This window comes from Stegodyphus dumicola, chromosome X1, assembly GCF_044657685.1.
Source record: "Stegodyphus dumicola isolate Sdum_Otavi_A_Nest chromosome X1, ASM4465768v1".
Classification (NCBI taxonomy): Eukaryota; Metazoa; Arthropoda; class Arachnida; order Araneae; family Eresidae; genus Stegodyphus; species Stegodyphus dumicola.
In genome coordinates, this window is record NC_140780.1 from 216,642,928 (window position 1) to 216,662,833 (window position 19,906).

General features: G+C 32.4%; 1 protein-coding gene across 5 annotated transcripts in view; it reads left to right on the forward strand.

Moving 5' to 3' along the window:
- Positions 1-18,996, forward strand: part of LOC118187558 (uncharacterized) — a 338,262-nt gene extending 319,266 nt beyond the window's left edge. For all 5 annotated transcript variants that reach the window (XM_085808463.1, XM_085808464.1, XM_085808465.1 and 2 more), the window contains one exon: positions 16,700-18,996. In XM_085808463.1, the coding sequence (XP_085664589.1) occupies positions 16,731-18,524 (1,794 nt within the window). In that variant the 5' untranslated portion in view covers positions 16,700-16,730 and the 3' untranslated portion in view covers positions 18,525-18,996. The remainder of the gene's footprint in view (positions 1-16,699) is intronic.
- The last annotated feature ends 910 nt before the right edge of the window (positions 18,997-19,906 follow it).

A 19,906-nucleotide genomic window follows, 5' to 3' on the forward strand; every position in this document is an offset into this window, starting at 1 on the left:
TAACTATAACACCATTCTTGTTATTAGTACTCATTTTTATTAGTTTCTTTTTAGTGTTATTTGTTCAACTAAGATAGATTTTTCTTTGAATATTTAAGAGCGAACGAAATATTTCGCATAAAAAGTAAAGTAATTGCTCTTTAGCTTTACCCAACATCATCTTTCCAAGGGTTTTCAAAGAACGATTTTCTCTCGTTAAAATGGACGAAAAGAAAACATCGCAGACTTTTAGTGCCAAAATTTAAGTAATATTAGACTAATAGGGCTACATTTGTACGGAATTTCACATTTAAAGTGTGAACAGTTTTTACAAAGTCTATCTAACTCGTTTGAAACAAATGTCTTCTAAAATTCTGCGTGTAGAAAGAAACTTTTGGCTGGCTGTTTACTTCTAGTGGCAATAATGGCTCTGAAGAAGTAACGTATGACTTTTTTTCTCTTGCCACAATAATTTCAAAGTTTTCGCTATAAAGATGTTCCAATACCCATAGGCGGAAATATCGATAAGTAGCAGGAAAAATTCGATATCTTTTATTCATAATATACTAAGAAAGACAACGCTTAAAATGTCTCTAAAAAGATGCTGCAATCAGGTCAAAACTTCCATTAACATCTGGGGCGTTTGAGCTGAACATTACAGTCTTCTTAACGCCTCCATATCATGAAATATATCATTAAGTTGCAAGAATATAATTAAATAGTGATAAATTGCATAAAATGAGGAATTGACTTTAAAAAACGGAAACGCCTATGTAGATAATAAGCCTTAAACACCACTGTTCCCATCTTCTATCCAGAACTAGCCATTTCCTGCTTCAGCAGACATTATTACGCTGGATGCCACTGGAAAAAATTGTCTCCCTGCTCTGTGCGAGAAAGTGATGCGTATCAAAGAAGTAAAAAAAGAAAAGAAAGAAGCTGAAAGTAAACTTACAAAAGTAAACATGATTATTACATCGAATTGCGTTTTGTAACGTTGACAATATTTAATTTTTCTGACAACTTTATTTTGCTTTTATGTTTAAAAAAAAATAATAGCTTAACAATAATATATGATTCACTTGCATAATAAGCTTACATCAGCTTAATTCGACGCAAAACTACTAGAATTTAAATTTCAACAAAATGTTTTTGAAGAAACAACGAAATTTAAAAACTCAATTACAAGTTTTTCAACTAATTTATTACCGTTATTTCCGACATGTTTCCATAATTTTAATACCGCTTTTTTAATGGGATTGCTTCTTCATCTAAACATTAAGAAGTTCAGGCGAGATGTATTTACTCAGTATACTTAATTTCATTACTTTGTTATATATTTGCTCTATTTGTTCTTTAATATCGATCGAAGATATCCGATACTAATACAGGCGTTGTTACGTCTCTATTCTATGATTAACATCTGTTATGTGAGGCCATTTCAGGGAAGAGGAGGGAACATTTGCCGTAAACCCGATCTCTAGTTATCTGAAATTAAAAATAAGCAGACACTCAAAAGAAAATACCAGAAGCTTAAACAATAGATATATTACTAAATGAAATTAATTAGTCCATCAATGAAAGCGTGTCAGACTCTGAGTATGAAATCTCTTCTTATATGCCCAGTAAGCACAATTTAAATTTTATTTATTTAACAAAATTAGAAGTAAATCACAATGTTTTAAGATTCTATAAGTCTTTCCGTGTCAAAATTTAAATCATTATTTTAAAACTTTCATAATTGTGATTACTTCATTACAAATTGTACCGTTATGCAAAATGTATAAATTTCTTTGGAATTCAACTACAGGAAGTTCTATGCTCGCGACCTAACTGAAAAAGACAGCTAGCCTTAAACTCAGTTTTTATAATCACGGGTATGTTATTAATATACCAAACTAAGAGGAATGTACGTCTAGCTTTACTTCCGAAAATACATGAATTATTCTCTGATATGTACATCCAGTTTCACAGTTTTTTTAATAAGACAGCGAATTTTATGAAAATAATATCAATGTCTATTTGTAAAAGTGTTTTGTAGATATAATATCCGTGTGTTATACTTTCAAATAGAATATCTCCAAATGTTCAAAATACAAATTAAATACAAAAAACTGGAAACCTTTACTCGTGAAACTCGCAAACATATTAGAACAAGAATTTATTAACATCCATTTCCAGTGGATCTAAGATAGTTTGTAAGGTTATTTTGCTCTCTTTATCGTGTGCTTTCATACTATAATTGGAAGCACGTCCGGCTAATAATCGGGAGACCTAAAAATCGAATCCCAGTAACTTCAATGCTAATTTTTCATGTTTTCTGCTTTCAAATAAAGCTAAGAACTCTTCAGGTGGTGCCCTAATTAAAATGTGGCAGAAGGTAATTTGTCACCGCCAAGATTTGGTGTTTGGCTCGCCTTCTCCTCGGTCACTCTTTAACCCGGAGAGAATGTAAGGTATTTTTTCCCTCCTTAAGTCTCAATCGTGTAAGTGGATGCATCATATTTGGTTAACAGTCAAGAGGTCAAGAGTCTGAATTCTGGTGACGGCGGAGGAGCACTGACACGGCGTAAAACTGAGACCAGCATACAGTGGACATTGTATAACGTAGCCAAAGATTATAATTCGAACGACACATCATCAGGAAAAAATGAGTAAATTATTATTTTTAGGGTAACTGAATAGGTATCGAAATTGACTTAAGACCTACACTGGCATAGAATCGAAACTGGTTTTAAGCTCCTGCGTTGATCCTCTGCCGGTAGGGAAGTTGTTGGTGCTATGCAGTGTCAGTACTGTGCCGCATTCTTTGTCATTTTCTTATTATGAAAGGAGGTCTTAGGATAACAGTGTTGGAGAGATATGATTAGCTTGATAACTCTTCATTTCAAGATCGCATAGATCGGAAGTGCTTTGGAGTTTTCTCTGATGATTCACAAATTGTCATTGGCAAACAGAATGGTAGAGTTTTTCAAATCAGAGAAAGCAAAATTCACCTATTACATGGAGGCTTTAGTGCCCGCGGAATGTGGAAAAGTAACACGAAGCTAATAATGAGAGTAGCCTTAAAGACTGTTAATTTTATAAAGCAAAAGAAATGGTACTCCTAACTATTTGCAGTTTTAGTTGAAGAAATTGATAGCGAATACAACCTTTCATTCCGCACACTTAACGTTTTAAGGAAAATTGCATTGCTTGTCTTTCATGCATTGAGACACAACGTTCAATTCTATTTTTCTGACAACAAGGAAAAGTTTGAGGTCAGATGACCAGTGGCTTTGCAGGCTATTCCGCATATTTGGAACATTTATAAGGACTTTTCGTCTTTCCTACTCTGTGTGCTCATGGTATACCTTGTGGCACGTCCGACTAGCAGCGGAAAGATCTATGGTGAGGGCAGAACTGGTTTTTCATGTTTCCGCTTTCGAAAAACCTAATGTCTCTATAGTATACCAGATCGATGTGCCCAGACCCAGAAAAAATAGCCCATACATAGCTAGAACAGTCCCTTTCTGGAGGCGATCCCGAGAGGCTGAGACCCGCAAGGGCAACATTTAACAATATTTAACATGCAGCAATAACCAAAGCCCGAGACGGATTTGACAGTACACTTACAGTATCTGTCGAGCCTGAACGGACCCACTCCCAACATATGGACTGTTGGAGTTGCCAACTCGGAGGGCTTATGTCTCTATAGTAGCGTCGGACTAAAATGAGGTTGACAATAATTCATCGCCATCTGAGTTTCACCTACTGGATCGCTTACTCCTATTAGGCCTTTAAATGGGAGAGATGATGCAAAATTTTATCTTTCCTTCCTGCAAGCTGTCTCTGTGTAGCTGGTAGGACGTTAGACTAGCACTCGGAAGAAACGTGGTTCGAATTAGTTGATTTTTTTTATGTTTCTAGGCTTCGAAAAAATATAATATCTCTATACACTGACCGACTACCGTTTACTTCAGTAAGATTAAATGTCCGTGGCTGTGCCATATCTTCAAAATCTCTATTGCAACAGGAAAATGCAAGACAGTCAAGTTGCTCACGCTGCCCCATGTATTTTCAATAAACAATCTGTTCCTGCCTTAGCCGACAAATTTTCCTAATCTCTAAATCTAGTCAAAGGTTACAGAGAAAATAACACTATAACACTCGCTCCTTAGCACAACAGATGCAACACTGCCGTAGAAAGGAAGCCGTATAGGCTGTAATAACCGTAACTACCATTCAAAATCTATTTGATTCCATGACAAGTCGTATGATATCTGCGATTATTCCCAGAGGCGGAAGCTTGGAGCCCTGATTTCTGTATGTTAGGTTCCTCAAAATTATCTGAAATTTTAATTATTTCATTCTTCCGGTATTATATTCTTCTAGTTCCAGTTCAAAAATTATGTATTTATGAAATAAATACGATTCTGCTATCTGCTTTGTCTTTACGATGTACCAATTTTAATGATGGGCACTGTATTTTTAGTTATAATAACTGGCTGATTCTACTAATACAAACTTAAAGGTTTCGAAATAAGAATGTGAATCTTATGTCAGAAAAGAGAAATTAATAAATCTTTCCTTTTTTTTATCATTTCTCATCCGTTCAATCAGAGCCGTGCCAAGATATTTTGCCACCTGAGGCAAAAAAGTGAATGCGCGCCCCTATATATATATATCAAAATAGCTATATTTGTATTAAACAAAAGTAACTGTACTAAATCAAAATATTATAATTCTTATAGCATAAATTATACCATAATTCTTAACGTATTTTTAATCGTAGCTGCATAAATTCAGAAAAAATAATATAGAAAATTATTTAGTTTTCAAATTAAAATGTTAAAAATTCCTTTCTTGATAAATAAGACATAACATTGAATATACATTGCATTAATTTCCAGGTTTTCTTGTAATTCTTCCTATTGTTTTATTAATTTAAATTTGCCGAAGCTTATTTCCCCTAATAATAACTGACAAATTTAAAAACATGATTAAAGCAATGTTCGCGATCGTATAGCCAATTTGGCTTCCCCTCTAGTGATTCACCTGAGGAAAGTGCCTCCACTTGCCTCACCCTTGTCCCGGCTCTGCTTTCAGTATTCTTTTACCTTTAATTCTACTAAAATTAACTTAGCAAAATCCTCAACTTTGATTTAAATCCTCTTCTTCCTAAAATATTCAGAATAACAATTATATGCTAATTGAACTTTCTTTCTTCTCTATTTTGATCAACACTACAAGATTTGCTGCTTTTTTTCAATATTTTCTTGTCTTAATTACTTTTATTTAAACATGCATATGTTTTAGGAAGAAACACGTAAATTCTTTTTTCACCTTTGGAAAAAGGAGCCGAGCAGTCTTTCCATAAATATATGAAGTTTTTTTATAAAATCAACTTCAGTTTGGATTAAATTTTGATAAATTTTAGAATTTTAAGTGCAGCTAAGAAGAAAACAAAATCTGACAATGTTATGTCTCATGCACACCATGTCTGTAGACGATAAACGAGACAAAATGATTTCAGGCTTCCTTGAGTTTAATAGAAGTTTCTCTATTGAATTCGAAGAGTCCTCTTCGAGAACTTTAGATTCTTTTCGAGTGCAATAGAAGATACAATATTAACTCTTTAAAATAATAATTATTATTCCGCTTCTTTTTTCTTCGAGTATAATAGAAGGAAAACCTTTTTAAAATAGTAAAAATAATTATAATAATTATTATTTTTGTGTGCGTGTGTGGGGGAAGATAATAACATAATAATACAATGTACGTTTTTCCAAACCTTAAATCTCATAATAATACTCTTTCTAGACAGGTAGTAGCTGCTGTAATAGCCCACCATACTTGTATAAATATTTTTTAAATGAATGCTTTCATTTAATTTTCATTTTTCGGAAAAATGTGCACCATTTTCCTAGGTTTAAGATTTATGTGTAAATTTTACATGCATAGATACTCTCTGTGCAAATATTTCTTTCATAGATTGACTTTGACCAATACATGCAACCCAACAAATTTAGTTGCTTTGGGGGGGGCAGATTTTTTGAGCAATTAAATGACGAAATTTGTTAGTTCGGGCGATTAATGGCATTGTCTGTAGTAAAAAAGAAATCTCAAAACCTATCTTGTGTGGTATAAGATAAATAAATATATATGTAATTCAATATTAATATATTGAAGCAATATTGATATATTGCTTTAATTATGTCAAAGCAATATTTATATATTGATTTAATTATGTCAAAGCAATATTGATATATAGCTTTGAACTAAAGATGAGCAAAATTCCTTTGATTACGGGCTCAGTAGTCAATCAGATCGAACACGAAAAGTATTTCGTTTATTTTTTTTTTAAAATTATTATTCTATTGCAAAGAAAAAATTGAAGGCATCCTAAAGTTTTTCTGTTCTCGAAAGTGAAAGTTTCATGAATATGAACTCTGTTCTGTTTCTGTTCTGCATGCAAGTGTCAATGAGATAAAAGAAAATTTTCTTTTTAATCTATATATATTCTACTTCCTTTGTTCTTCGCAAGCTAAAGGCACCTCAATTATAAATTCATCCCTGCTCATTTGTAAATAAGTATAAGGATTCAACTATTATATCTTAATAATAATTTTGAAAACGTACTTACGTTATTAGTTAGTCTATGAGCGGCTATAGACCTTGAACAAAGCTCATATCGGCATAAATTTACGAATATTAGAGAAATTCATCATACAGTTAATAGTTCATTTAGTTAGGTTCATTTTTAATGGTGATGAACCTATTTTAAACTCGGACTTCAAATAACTAATAATCTTAAAATCTTTGCAGTACCGTATTTGCAACAAATAGATAACTAAAATGTATTTGAAAACCATATAAAAGTACTTCGGAGGCCGCATGGTGTCCGCGATCAGCCAGTTTGTGATCATCGTGTTAGACATCCATAGAAATCGCAGGGGCTAATTTTGGTTTTGAAACGTATATGCTCATATTACAACCATATTGGGAAAACGTTTTCAAATAAGCCTTGTCAAAAGTGGCATATGTGTAATTTTCTAAGAAATTAACTCTGTAGCCTCACTGTTGATATTAATAAGATATTTAATGTACAGTAGTTAATATCTAAAATGTGTTTTAAACTGTTAGAAAATATAATTAGTTTCATGAGAATCACAAAGTTGATAATAGCAAAACAAAATAAAGGAAAATTGGTTATAAAATTTTATTTTATGCTTAAAAAGCTTTGAGACATTATTCTCTCTAAGACTTTATTTCGGGTTTCTTAAGTTTCGAAGGAAAAAATAAGGCAAAATTGAGAAAAAGCAGACAGCTTTTCACCAGAATTAAACATAATTGTAATGCTTCTTGTCTTAGACTTGTGAGAACTATTAGTAGCAATGTATTAAATTTTGTAATTCCAGGACTCTAAATTAAATTGGAAATTTGATCTTAATTTTAGCAACCATTCATTTGTCTGTTACGTGCATTTTGCCCCGGTGCTTTGAAATCATTTTCTTCTTTCGTATCGCCTACTTTATTCTAGAGACAGAATAAAAAAATCGAAGGCACATTTTTACTTCAATATCTGTAAACCAAATATGAAGACCCACCCCACTACGCATGTATGTAAATGTGTGAATGCAAATGAAGAAATAATGATACAGTTTTGTTGATTTCAGTATAATTAATAAATCTGGCTGAACGCAGAGCTTAAAAATTTCGCCGGAACTCACTGCAGACCGGATGCGGTATTTCTCAGTTTTTAACTTAAATCATAATTCTAGCCGGAGCGAACTAGAGTTCTAAATTAGAAGGAACCTGGAATTTCTTTCTTGAAACTGAAATCCGATTTCAGCAGAAAATTCTTTTGATCTCATTAAATTTTATTTTAGTGATAACTAAGTTACTTTAGTAATAAATAAAATTCGATTCTAATTTCTGAATGCATGCTTGGTCTTTTCTTGGGAAACAAAATTTTGAACGGAGACTGAGACTTTTAACAAAAGAAAGCCCTTTACTCACATGTTAAAATTGTATTCTTTAAGATGTATAATAAATTTATGATAGCTTGTTTCCGAATGAGTAAATTTTTGAGTCTCGAAAGTGAGAGATTCGATTATCATGGCAGTGCTGTCGTATTCTTTGACTCGGTATCCGACTTTTCAGGTGTTTGCGATTTACAATAGAGCGGAGAAAAAAAAGTATTGTTTGTGTTATTAAATGCCCTTAAGTTACAACATGTTTTAATGCACTGAAATATTAAGACAAATGTCTCAGACACGTCCAACGCTACTGACTTCTCGCGGAAAAGAGCACGGGCAGACTTTTCGAAGCGATGTAACTAAATACAAGGGATGAAAGCGGTTGTTAGTGGACAATCGTATGTTAGTTCTCAGCTTAGAGATCGAAGCTCGGAGTTGGGAAAACTTTTCTGCCCTGTCACCTAAAACACTCTGCTTGACAGTTAAAATTATATGGCAGTGTCTTGTAGTGAGAAAATGTTGGACTCTTCTTTGTCTGTTTTCCGTACTGACACTTCTCCATTAAAATTTTCTTCTATACTTTCATACTGTTTGTAGCATTCTTGCTATTCTCATTATTGACAATAGTTTTAACTCTCTTCATTGGTGCACTGAAAACAGAATGATCTTTTCTATATCATCTCTTTAATCAGTACATTAAACTGTATATTCAGGGGTTGAATTCAACGTGGCTCCTCTACTTTCTTAGTTTTTGAGTGAAATCCAGCTGGAGCGCCAAACAAGATAAAAATCTGATATTTTATTTTTTAATTATTTATCGTTAATTTAATTTAGTTTATTAAATTATTATTTATTTTACCTTACGTTTCTATACTTTGAATTTCTAATTATTTTATTATTGATCATTTTACTTATTTATTTTTGTTCGTTTTTGCCGACGGATTTCCATGTCTCCAGTGCTTCTAATTTTAAAATTTAAGCCCTGACTGAAAATATGTAGTTTTGGGCTCTAAAGAACTTCCGGTAAATTTCTGTAGAGCTTTAAATATTTTTCAAAATTAAAAAGAAACAAAGCAAAAAAAAAAAAAAAAAAAAGTTTCGTTACTTTAAGAACGAAAACGTTTTAACCTAAAAGCTGATTCTGCCTACCTAAGGTGCTGTATATTTCTGCTAGACGCTCTTTATTATACTTTTCGTAATGATTATATGAAAAAAAATAAAAATTTAAATATCGAGCAGAAATCTTTTTTTTTTTTTCTCCTTAAAAACGTAAAATCTGTGTTTCTGTAAAATCTATTATCAAGTGTACAGAACTAAAGATAACGATTTTCTTAACATCACGAGATAGGCCACTGCTAGTGGCGCCATCTGTCGGAAAAGTCTATTTTGAAAAATAGAGATTTCATTAATAATTCAAGTAAATAAAATCACATAACTTTTACAGTATTAAATTCTAGTTTCGGTGAAGGTATTTAGTATAATATTATACATTTTAAGGATCATTTATAACATTGACTAAATGCGCAATTAAGTAGGAACTGTCTTAAGCGCTACAATATTCTAATTTCGAGGAAACCAAATTTTACGTTTAATGCGTGTTTTGTTTTTTTGAAAAATCGAGTTATTACTCATGTACAATAATACTTTTGAAAGCATCTCACAGAATAAAATCTTTCTACACTGTAGCTTAATGTAAAACTTCGAAAAATCCATCTAGGTACTGCATGTAAGTGAAAACAATAATAGATGCTTGGTTTGGGCATAGTGTGAATAGTGGTAAAATGCCTAAGGCAGTGGTAAAATGCCTAGGCATTCTACCACTGCTAAAATTCTAAAAATTTCGTTACCGTAAGTTCTGATGCCTAATGCAGCATAATTGATTACCGGTGTCAGCCCTGATCCCAGAAGACATGGCACGTAAAATACGAGTAAATTAAAATGGAATGTAATCTTCTAAGAATATTCTTCACGCAATTCAGATATCTAAAATATAATACTTAACGATTTTGTATAATTTGTTAAAGAATTTTAAGTCAAACAGGAAGCTACCTATATACTGCTTGGTGATTTTTGGGTACTAAAACACGAAATCTATTTCACTATTTAATTATCTAAGAAGTCGTAATAATTTTATTAACATAAATTTATTTGAATGTGAAAGCTACAAGCATTAATTCCTTATTCTTTAATTACACTCAATTGAACAACAAGATTCAACAGTGAATTAAGTAGAATTATATTCAAATAAAGCATCGATTAACTGAATCTTGAAAATCCTAGAAAGGAAACAAGAATGACTTAGACAAAAATGACTTCGATGAAAACGAAATAAGAAATTAGCATCACGATAGAAGCATATAACAATATAAAGTTTAGTATTTTGTTTAATTAGCCTCTGTCTCTGATTAGTCTGTCTCTATAGCTAATTTCAGTCTATCAGGACTACTATTTCGTCTAATTGCTTTGGCAAACATGTTGGTATCCTGATGTAGAACAGTGAGTTTACTTTAAAATATGTTCGTTGAAATTGTAGAAGATACGACACATATAAGAAGGGTTTAATTACCCTTTGTTCTTCACAGTTTAAAAGGTGGCGAGAAGACTCTCTTTCTCTCTAACTCTTTCTTGGCTAAAATCCTTAACTTAAATACTTAACAGTTTGCAAGCTCAGACTGCATACTAAAACTAACCGCGTTTATTCTGGCCGGAAGTGGAAAATAAGAGGGTACAGTAAAGTTTTAAAATAAAATAAACGTTAGTAAAACTTAAAATCCTTATTAAGTCTTCTTACACATAAATATGGTTAGTAAAACGTGATACCAAGAATGGAGGAAATGAAAAGTTTTTTGAAATTCTTTGAAACTTTACCATTTTGGTCGAAGTTTAGTAGTCTCTAACTCCAAAGATTATGTATCTCGCTTTTAGAATTTCTCTCTAACTCTTCTAGTTGTATCTTATCATTTACATCAGAAAGAAAATCCTATGGTTAACTGTAAAATTTCTCATTTTGCTTGTTTTTATATATTTGATTGTTTTTTTTTTTTTTTTTTTTTTTTTTTTTTCAAAATGATTACAGCAATGCTAAGGAAAGAATTACTGCTGTTTCAGTGAAATGTGTGCGAAATTATTTAAATATGTTTTGTTTTGAATGACTAGATCTCACTGTCCTGCAAATTGTTGCTACTAAATATTCTTTCATCATGTGATGAATGGTTTTTTAGGGTGCGTTTTGACTTGCCGAGTTTAAAATATGCTCTTTTCTATTACTGCCAACTGATAATTAACTGAAAATGAGTTTGATTCTACAAAATTTTTCTTTTCTTTTTTTTTCTTTTTTTTTTTTTTTTTTTTTTTTTAACTTATCTTATTTTTTTTTTCAATTTGTGGTTAAAATTTTTGCGTTTATGTTTATTATTATTTTATAAAATTTGTTTTTAATATTTTGCAATCACTGCTCTGAACGCTTTCCATGAAAATTCATACATTTTCCTTTTCCCAAAAGCCTACGCTATCACAATGAATGCTTTATCTGAGAAGTGTCCTTTCTAGCTTAGGTTATGTAGCTGCGTGTTTCAGAGAGGGCCATTCACACTGAGGTTTATCTGAGCTAACGTAGTCAGTTCCATGTGTCGACTAGCTCCGCTATAAGAGCAGCTCAGATGTTTCAACTGGCTCCGCTAAGAGGAAAATCTGGTTTTGCAGCTGCGTCGGCTATGCCAGATGTCTTCTTTAGCTCAGGTAAACCCATGGAGGTAGGAATACCTCCATGGGTAAACCACAGTAAAGCGATGCGAATCAAATGTCTGTCACCTTGGGTATTAGTAAACGAGATGGGGGAGGGGGCTGGAGATTCAGTGCATCCTTATGCTTGGCCCTTCCGGTTATGTATAACAAATTCTCGTAATAGTCACTGTATCTCGATGAATGCGAGCAACAATTACGATGCAACTACAATCCGCAGTCGCAATAGGCAACGATTCTCCCGCGATTTAATTCTGAGAGTGGTAGTATGAGTTCCTTCTTCTTATACAGTCCATAACACAACCTTTAACCTAAAATCAGCGAGTAAAAGTAATTTTAGAATGAAAAGTTGTCATTTCAATCTATCTTTTCCGTACTGCTTCGAGATGGCTGTTTACTCTTGCCCGTAATGTGCGCATGCCGTGAAATGGTAATCATTTGCATGCAGCAGCCTGTTTTACATTTTTTGCAAATTTGTGGTTTGTTGTGCGCTTTTTTCGTGGTATAACAAATGGCCAACAGTATAAATCGGTATTCTGAAATGCATCAGCAGTATATAAGGTATTTCTCCCACCTTCTTGGCTAGCCTTCGTGGTGTAGTGGTCAGCACACTGAGCCGGTATTTCAGAGGTCTGCTGTTCAATTCCCGGCGAAGGCGTTGCTAATTTTCATCTCTTCTGCCTCAAAAAAATATCCTAATGTCTCTACAAATTAACATCTAAAAAGAGATTTTTATAATTCTTTGTTCTTTTATTTACCTTCAGTAAGATAGCATTCTGAGACATCTGAGCATTTCAGTTTGTACAAAAGGTCATTTGTCAGATGAATATATGAGAAAAAAAACTGATGGGAGACGAAAGAATAAGTCAGGAAGACAGATTATTGATTCACAGCTCACAGAGTTTGCAAATTCTCAGTCAACATCTCGAAGATAAAATGAAAGAAAAGCTAAGCTGGACTGTGATTTCAGAGAATGGCCAATAATTTCGATTATCAGTACATCATCTCAGCTAAGTAATAAATATTTACTACTTAGGTGAGCTGAGTTAGATGTCCTCTACTGTTCAAAAGTAGAAGACATTTAGCTCAGCTCAGCAAAAATCTATTATATGTAATTAAATAATATATACGGAACATGTGTGGAATGTTCTAAAATCTAACTCCTTTAATACTGCTATCAACAGCAGAGAACGTTTCGTCGTAGTCGTTCTAAATATTGAAGTAATTTTCTTTAAGTTCGACAGTTCTCCTGACGTTAATCTGCATAAATTAAATTTTAAAGCAAAAAAAAAAAAAAAAAAAAGAGGATTTTTGTTAGAATATATACCTAACAGTTGAAATGCTTCCTTTTTCATGGAACTGTATACAACCTTCTCTAACGTATTTGTAAATTTTGCTCTTGCAACAGAGTAATTTGTCATTTATCATAAAGCATTTATTTATGGAACATAAGTGGATAATACGTTTTATGGTTAAGCTGGCACGGGATGCGTTAGAAGTGTTAATAATTTTTCTAAGAACTTAGAAAATGTTTTATTTCCAGAAAAAATGAGGCGCACCAGAGTTTTCTCTTCCCAAATAGAAAAGTACCTTCTTTGAAGTTAAATCACTGTAGGCTAGTCAACTGATAGATGTGTCATGTTATCTCTTTGGAGGAGATCCATCAGTTTCTTCCTTTTAACAAGGCCCTCAGGGACATCTTTAGAGAGAAAACTACCCATAGAACTCTCACCTCAATGTCACCTTTAATGCTAGTAGATTCGCGTGCTTGTTACTCCTGAAATATAATACATCTCCCAGAAAAGGACTCAAATGAGGCTAACAGGATGAGAAAGCAATAAAGCTTACTTTTACACCCATAGCTTGGTTTATTACGATAAAATCTAAAGTTGAGAAAAATACGCGAATAATTTTCAAATAAATGCCATACTTCGTATCGTAGAATTTTAATGCTGCATTTATATTGATTCGCATATTCGCAAATATATTAATATAAAAATATGAACTCTGGTACAAATTTTTAGCTAAACGCGGGTATGCGTGGAGAAAGAAATCATATTAATGCTAACAAAAAATTGTAAGTTCTGTTATATCTAAATTTTAAAAATAAAATATTCCTTTATACTTATTTTTCACAGGCACGTAATATCTAGGATTAGCATGCTTAATAAATACATGTCTGTACAGTAAACATTAATGACACTTCAGTAATGTTTATGCATATTATATCTATTCAAACCTCGTCATAATACTTCGAACTTCTGCTTTTAATTAATTTTAGTTAACATTTGTAGAATCATTTAGAGTTTTTTGATGTAAGAAAAATGAAAATGAAAGGACACAGTCACCAAATCCTGGTGATAATGAATTATCGCCCACCTCCTTTTCAGTTCGGCCGCCACTGTAGGTGTTTTTATAATTTTTCAAAGCCAGGAAATCAAAAACATTAGCAACCTTCACTGGGATTCAAGCTTCGGATCTTCCGAATACTCGTCAAGCATGCTTCCAGTTACACCCCGAAAGCGTGCGGAAAGGAGGGAGAAAATACCTTACACATTCTCTAACTTAGTCAAGGCTTTTATGACATTATTTTAATATTCTAATATTCTTAGAAAATGTACAGAGTAGTTTAATATACTTAGTTAAGTATTTATGCATTAACATATATTTGTAATGTTCATCTGGTGTCAAATAATTATACTATCCTCACAACTTCTCTTTCTAAACGAAGAGAGTTAGCTTGATAATATAATGAATGATCCAAAGTTTTCTCTCACTTATATAAAAAATAAAAAATTTTAAAAATAGTATATGTGGTTTTGGGCTGCTTTTTTAACTACGTATCAAGCCTTTCACCGTTTCTCAACGAGTCATTCCTACACATACAAATACTAAATTAAAATTATCAAAATATATACTCGAAATTTAAATCTTGAATGTACATAATTTTTAAAAGTCATTTTATTAAATAACTAAGTTTTACAGCTTATGCAATAGATAATCTGCAATGATTCTCAACTTTTAGGGCAATAGGCAATTTCATGTAACTACTCAAAATAACAGTCAAAATTTAATTAAATCTGAAAGTAAGCCTACATTGACTCCAACGTCAGCTTAATTTACGAAAGTATAATTATTTCAAAATATATAAAAAGCTAATCTCTAGATTGAATTTATTTTTTATAACGCTTGACTTCTCTGAACTAATCGCTTTACAAGGCACAGTAATAATTCACTTAAGGTCTTAGAAGTTTACTATATTTGATGTTACCAAAGAAGACTAAATTTTATAATCTAACCTGAAACGTCGAACCATTTTTTCATATTCTTATCGAGTTTACAATTCGGACAGATGAAAATGAACACAAAATTTTTATTATTTAATTTTTGACGTAACCGGGGCATCCCGACCTAATCCTTAGCCAATTGAACGTTTTGTACTTTAACACCATGAATCAGCAACATCTTTTGTTACTAAAGGCTCAATAAACTTTTAAAGGCTTCTAGGGTGCATAGTTTGATATTTGAAGAAAAAATCAAGTTGTGAATTTAATTTTCTAGTCACGATGTTATAATAATAAATAAACAAAATCAATACCTTTCGAAATATGCATATTTATACAAAATAAAGTCTACACAGATTATATAGCCATGTTATAAGTCAAAATCAAAAGTATACATACAAAAAAATAACGCACAATCAAACTAAACAAATTTGCAAGTAATTGTTAAATTTTTCATGAATTTAATGCAAAACTCGATTCTGTAATTCTGTGATAATTTACTGTAATCGAGAACATAACTGGAAGCACCTGTTAGTAAGCGGTTTTCCAAATGTATCTCTGTGAGTTTGCCTCGATATGCAGATTTCAAATATATCATATTTGAAAATTCTCAATTATAAAGTAGTTAAAAAAATACAAATATAATTTTAGGATGCATTTCCTTAAATTAGGGTATTATTCTTACTAATTTCAAAAAGATATTAAGATCATTTCTCGAGCGTTTAAATTCTAATTCTAGGCCTTTCGGTAATATTAAATTGAAAATATTCAGAAATTATGGAACATATATTACTTTCTGTAGCACTGAACGGGCTTTTGAAACCATTTACAGCAGGGTCTAATGCTACGAAATCTATAAACCTGGAAGAACCCCTCCTCTGATAATATATCTGTAATTTTCCTGCATGATGCATCTGTAAAAGTTTCAATTTTCTAACTGGCAGTAATGTACTTTATATTAGAAAGTTGTGATTGTGAATTTTCCATCAATTGAGTTTTCAATAGTCCTAATTGAGTGCATTTACTGCTGTTATCATGTTAGCGATATGGCAAATTTTCCCCTGAATATTTAGATTGAAACTTCAAAAAAGGGCCGTCATAACAGCTAAAAATCTGAGATCGATTAACCAAACATTATTTCTCACTAGTTCCTAAAATTCGCATCTTGGTACAGTAAATTCTGTTTGGTAAAAGATCAGAAAATCGCTTCAGCATTTTATCGGACAGTAAATGGATTTTAATGAATACTGTATTACTTAAACTGTTACACTGTAGGAAAAAAAAATTCCAGGGTGTTTCAAAATAACTAAGTTACGTAGCGGTAACTAATGCGGTGTGTATTCTCCATCATTTTAGAGAGAGAAAGAATTTGTGTATGTTTATTTTCTGTCTTTCCTCTTATCCAACCATTACCTTTTAAATCACAAAGCAGATAATCAGTTCCTTAAATGCGTGCGTAGAAATGTTGTTTTCTTATTTCAATAAAAATTTCTTCATCTGGCACTTAAATTTAACGATTTTCAGTTTTCTGCTTTACATTACTTTTCAGAATTTAATGTCATTGTTTAGTACTTTGAATGTAATGTTGTTATGCAAACATAGTTTTTTTTCTTTTAATCGGTCTGGTTTTGCCTTTATCAATAAACATTAACATTAGTTAAATTAGCAAAAACAGACTGATTTTAAAAATTTAATGAAATTTTAGTGAAATGAAAATATTTCTCTTTCTTCTAGGTTATTAACAACTGGGAAAAGAGCTTGTAAAATGTCTGCAACTGTGACCTTTCTTGTCCTAATTTCCACCTGCTTTACCACAATATGGAGTAAATGTCCTCAAGTATGCATATGTGATACCGATAATGAAGATAGGAAGAGAGTATTATGCAATCGTGGTGGACTTACAGAAATTCCAATGCAGCAAATGGATTACGATATTCAAGTGTTAATTATAACTGCTCCTCCCAATCATTATAATGAGCTCACGATAGGAAGGATATTTCTTGATTTTTATGAACTCGAAGAAGTTCGTATTACATATTCAAAGTTGCCAGCAATAGGAGATAGCTCATTTTATCCAGGAAAGAAATTAAAAATTCTAGATCTTAGTCATAATAATATTACATTTATACGCGACAAAGATTTCTTTGGCCTTCGCAATCTCAAAATTTTGGATCTGAGTTATAATGGGATTGCCGCTTCGCCATCTGCACCATTCAGATTTCTACCCAGTCTCACTACTCTGTCTTTGGCTAGAAATCGACTTCGAACACTTGTGCCGAGGTTTTTCTACATGTTAGTGAAACTTGAAAAGCTAGATTTAAGTGGAAATCCTTTGAAAGATATCGATCCAGAAAATCTTAAGGATGTTCGGCCGCTTAGAAGATTCCACTTAGCCAAATGTCAACTAACCAGACTTCACTCTCTTATTTACCAACAATTGCCGAATTTGGAAGAATTAGATTTAAGAGATAATACATTCACATATTTTTCTCCCGAAGAATTTAGACATCTGAAAAGGCTCAAATACTTGCATTTAGATGGTAATAACTTGACTATTATCGTAGAAAAGACTTTCGATGGTCACAACTTAAGACATTTAGGGCTGTCAAGGAACAGTATTTTCAAATTTTCAAAATGTGCTTTTTGCAATTTGTCCATACAGCAACTGGATCTTTCTTACAATCAGATATCCAGTTTACCTTTTGATATTCTGTCTCCAATCGCCCATTCATTAGAAAGCCTAGACTTGAGCTTCAATATTATTGACTCGGAAGATTTGGAACTTGCCCTAAGTCCGGTATATAAGTTAAAAAAATTATCTTTATCAGGAATGAAACTCACTGAATTATCTGATGAGGCTTTCTTCAACAATGAAGAATTAAAAACCTTAGATTTATCATACAATAGCTTCGTTAACTTTTCGAGTCGTACTTTCCAACCTTTGAAGCAAATAGAAGAAATAGATCTCTCACATAATGAATTCGAATACCTCGATCCTTGTTTCTTGGAACAAGTCCAAAATATGAGTACTCTCAATGTTTTACACTTGCATTCAAATCCATGGTCCTGCCATAGATGCTCCGTCCTGCCTTTACTGAAATGGGTCCGTCAGTCCCCACTCTACAGCAGTACTTGCGACATGAATTATGAAAGTAGTACCTGCATGCGATGCGCTACCCCACTGGCTTTGGAAGGTCGCGCGTTACATTCTCTAAGACGCGTCGATCTGGAGCCTTGTGCAAGTCTCATGCCCCAGTCTAGAGTCCTTGTAGCTTCATCGAATGTAGCTATCATAGCCACAGTAAGTGTTGTTATTCTTCTACTGATGGGAATTATAATCTTTGTAATCCTCTATCGCCAGCAAGGAGCAGTTTATTACACACATGAAGGGGAACGAACACCAACTTTAGGAATCTTAGGAGTACCAGCTGAGTATGCTAGCACCAATGGTGGAACTTTCATTGATGACAAAAGAAGAGCATATTTCGTTACTCTGGATAGAATCGACGAACTTGCTGAAGAGAAAATCGTTGCTTCAAGAACTATCAAGTGTAGCTGAAAAATGAAAAAGAAGAAAGTGAAAAGGGGGTTATTTTACCATCATTCAATGCTTTGGTCCCATCTTTATCACATAAGCAGAGGACCAAAAAGCGTTTATTACAAACAGAAGTAAAATCATTCAAAAGTTATTACAGCTATCAGTAACTTAGTGAATTCAGCGATATCTTTGAACAGAATTCCTCTTTTAATTTCAAGCAATCAATAACAAGAAGCAAGATGAATCTAGTTCATTAGCATATTTCTCTATTTGATAGTTCTGAAAAATTATTTTATATTTTACGTATTTTTTCCTTAAAACCTTGAAGTAAGTAACCATAACAAGGTGGAATATTCTTTACAAAACGGGAGAAAACAGTTGAAAGCTGTAACTTCGATTCATATCACTTACATTTGATGTTATATCATTGCATGATAATGTAGCTATTTTTAATAATAGTATGTGCTCTATAAATATTGTCATTTTTAGTTTTGAGGCTTTATTGTGTACTTTCATTTCTAATTTTAAGTAATATGTCACTGTAAATATGTATAACAGTACATTCATTTTTTAAACTGCAAAATCCTTTATTTGTTAAGTTCATCAAATGCACGAAAAGAGGAATCTCTCTAAATTTAAACAAAAGTGCATTCAGATGCTTAAAAGAATATTAACATTACAAAAAACTACTTGAATATGGTTAAGATGATTTTCAAAGGTAAATTCCAGAAATACTTTCCTTTGCTTAAAATTCAAAATGTACAGTAAGCAGTTGCAGTCAAAATCAGGAATGTAGTTTTATGATGGATGAAAAAATATACCCAAGCAAGTGAGGATATTCGAAATACATATGACATTAAAAACTAGCATATTTTATTGCTTGTAGACATATTCTTCCCCATTCCATCAGTCTCTCATTTTTATAAGGATTAGGTTTAATCCAAAAGATGAATAAAGCAATAACATAAATTTGTCGTTGCTGACAGCAAAATAATAATAGTAGTAATATTAAACTTATTTAATAATGGTAAAACGTTTGTCTGAAAGCAAGAATTATGCAAAGGTTTGGAATATAGCTGTTCAGAATTCCCATAAAAATTAGGCTCAGTAATTTTAAAAAATATTCGTTATTACACAATTAAAATCTCAGGCTCACTTCTTTCTACTTTTATTTTCTCCTTGAAGGACTCATCAATAGGTATCTCTAGCGATGTGTCAAATATTTCTCATTCGATGACTTAACTCGGATGAAACAACTTATGTAGTTAGTAAGTTTTTATTTACTGCATGTAGTACTAGGTTTTCTTGCGAATAGGAATCTAGAAATCTCCGATACTGTCCTCATGAACTGATCATGAGCTCTTCTAATTCCTAGCTAAATCTGCTACGTCACAAGGACCGAT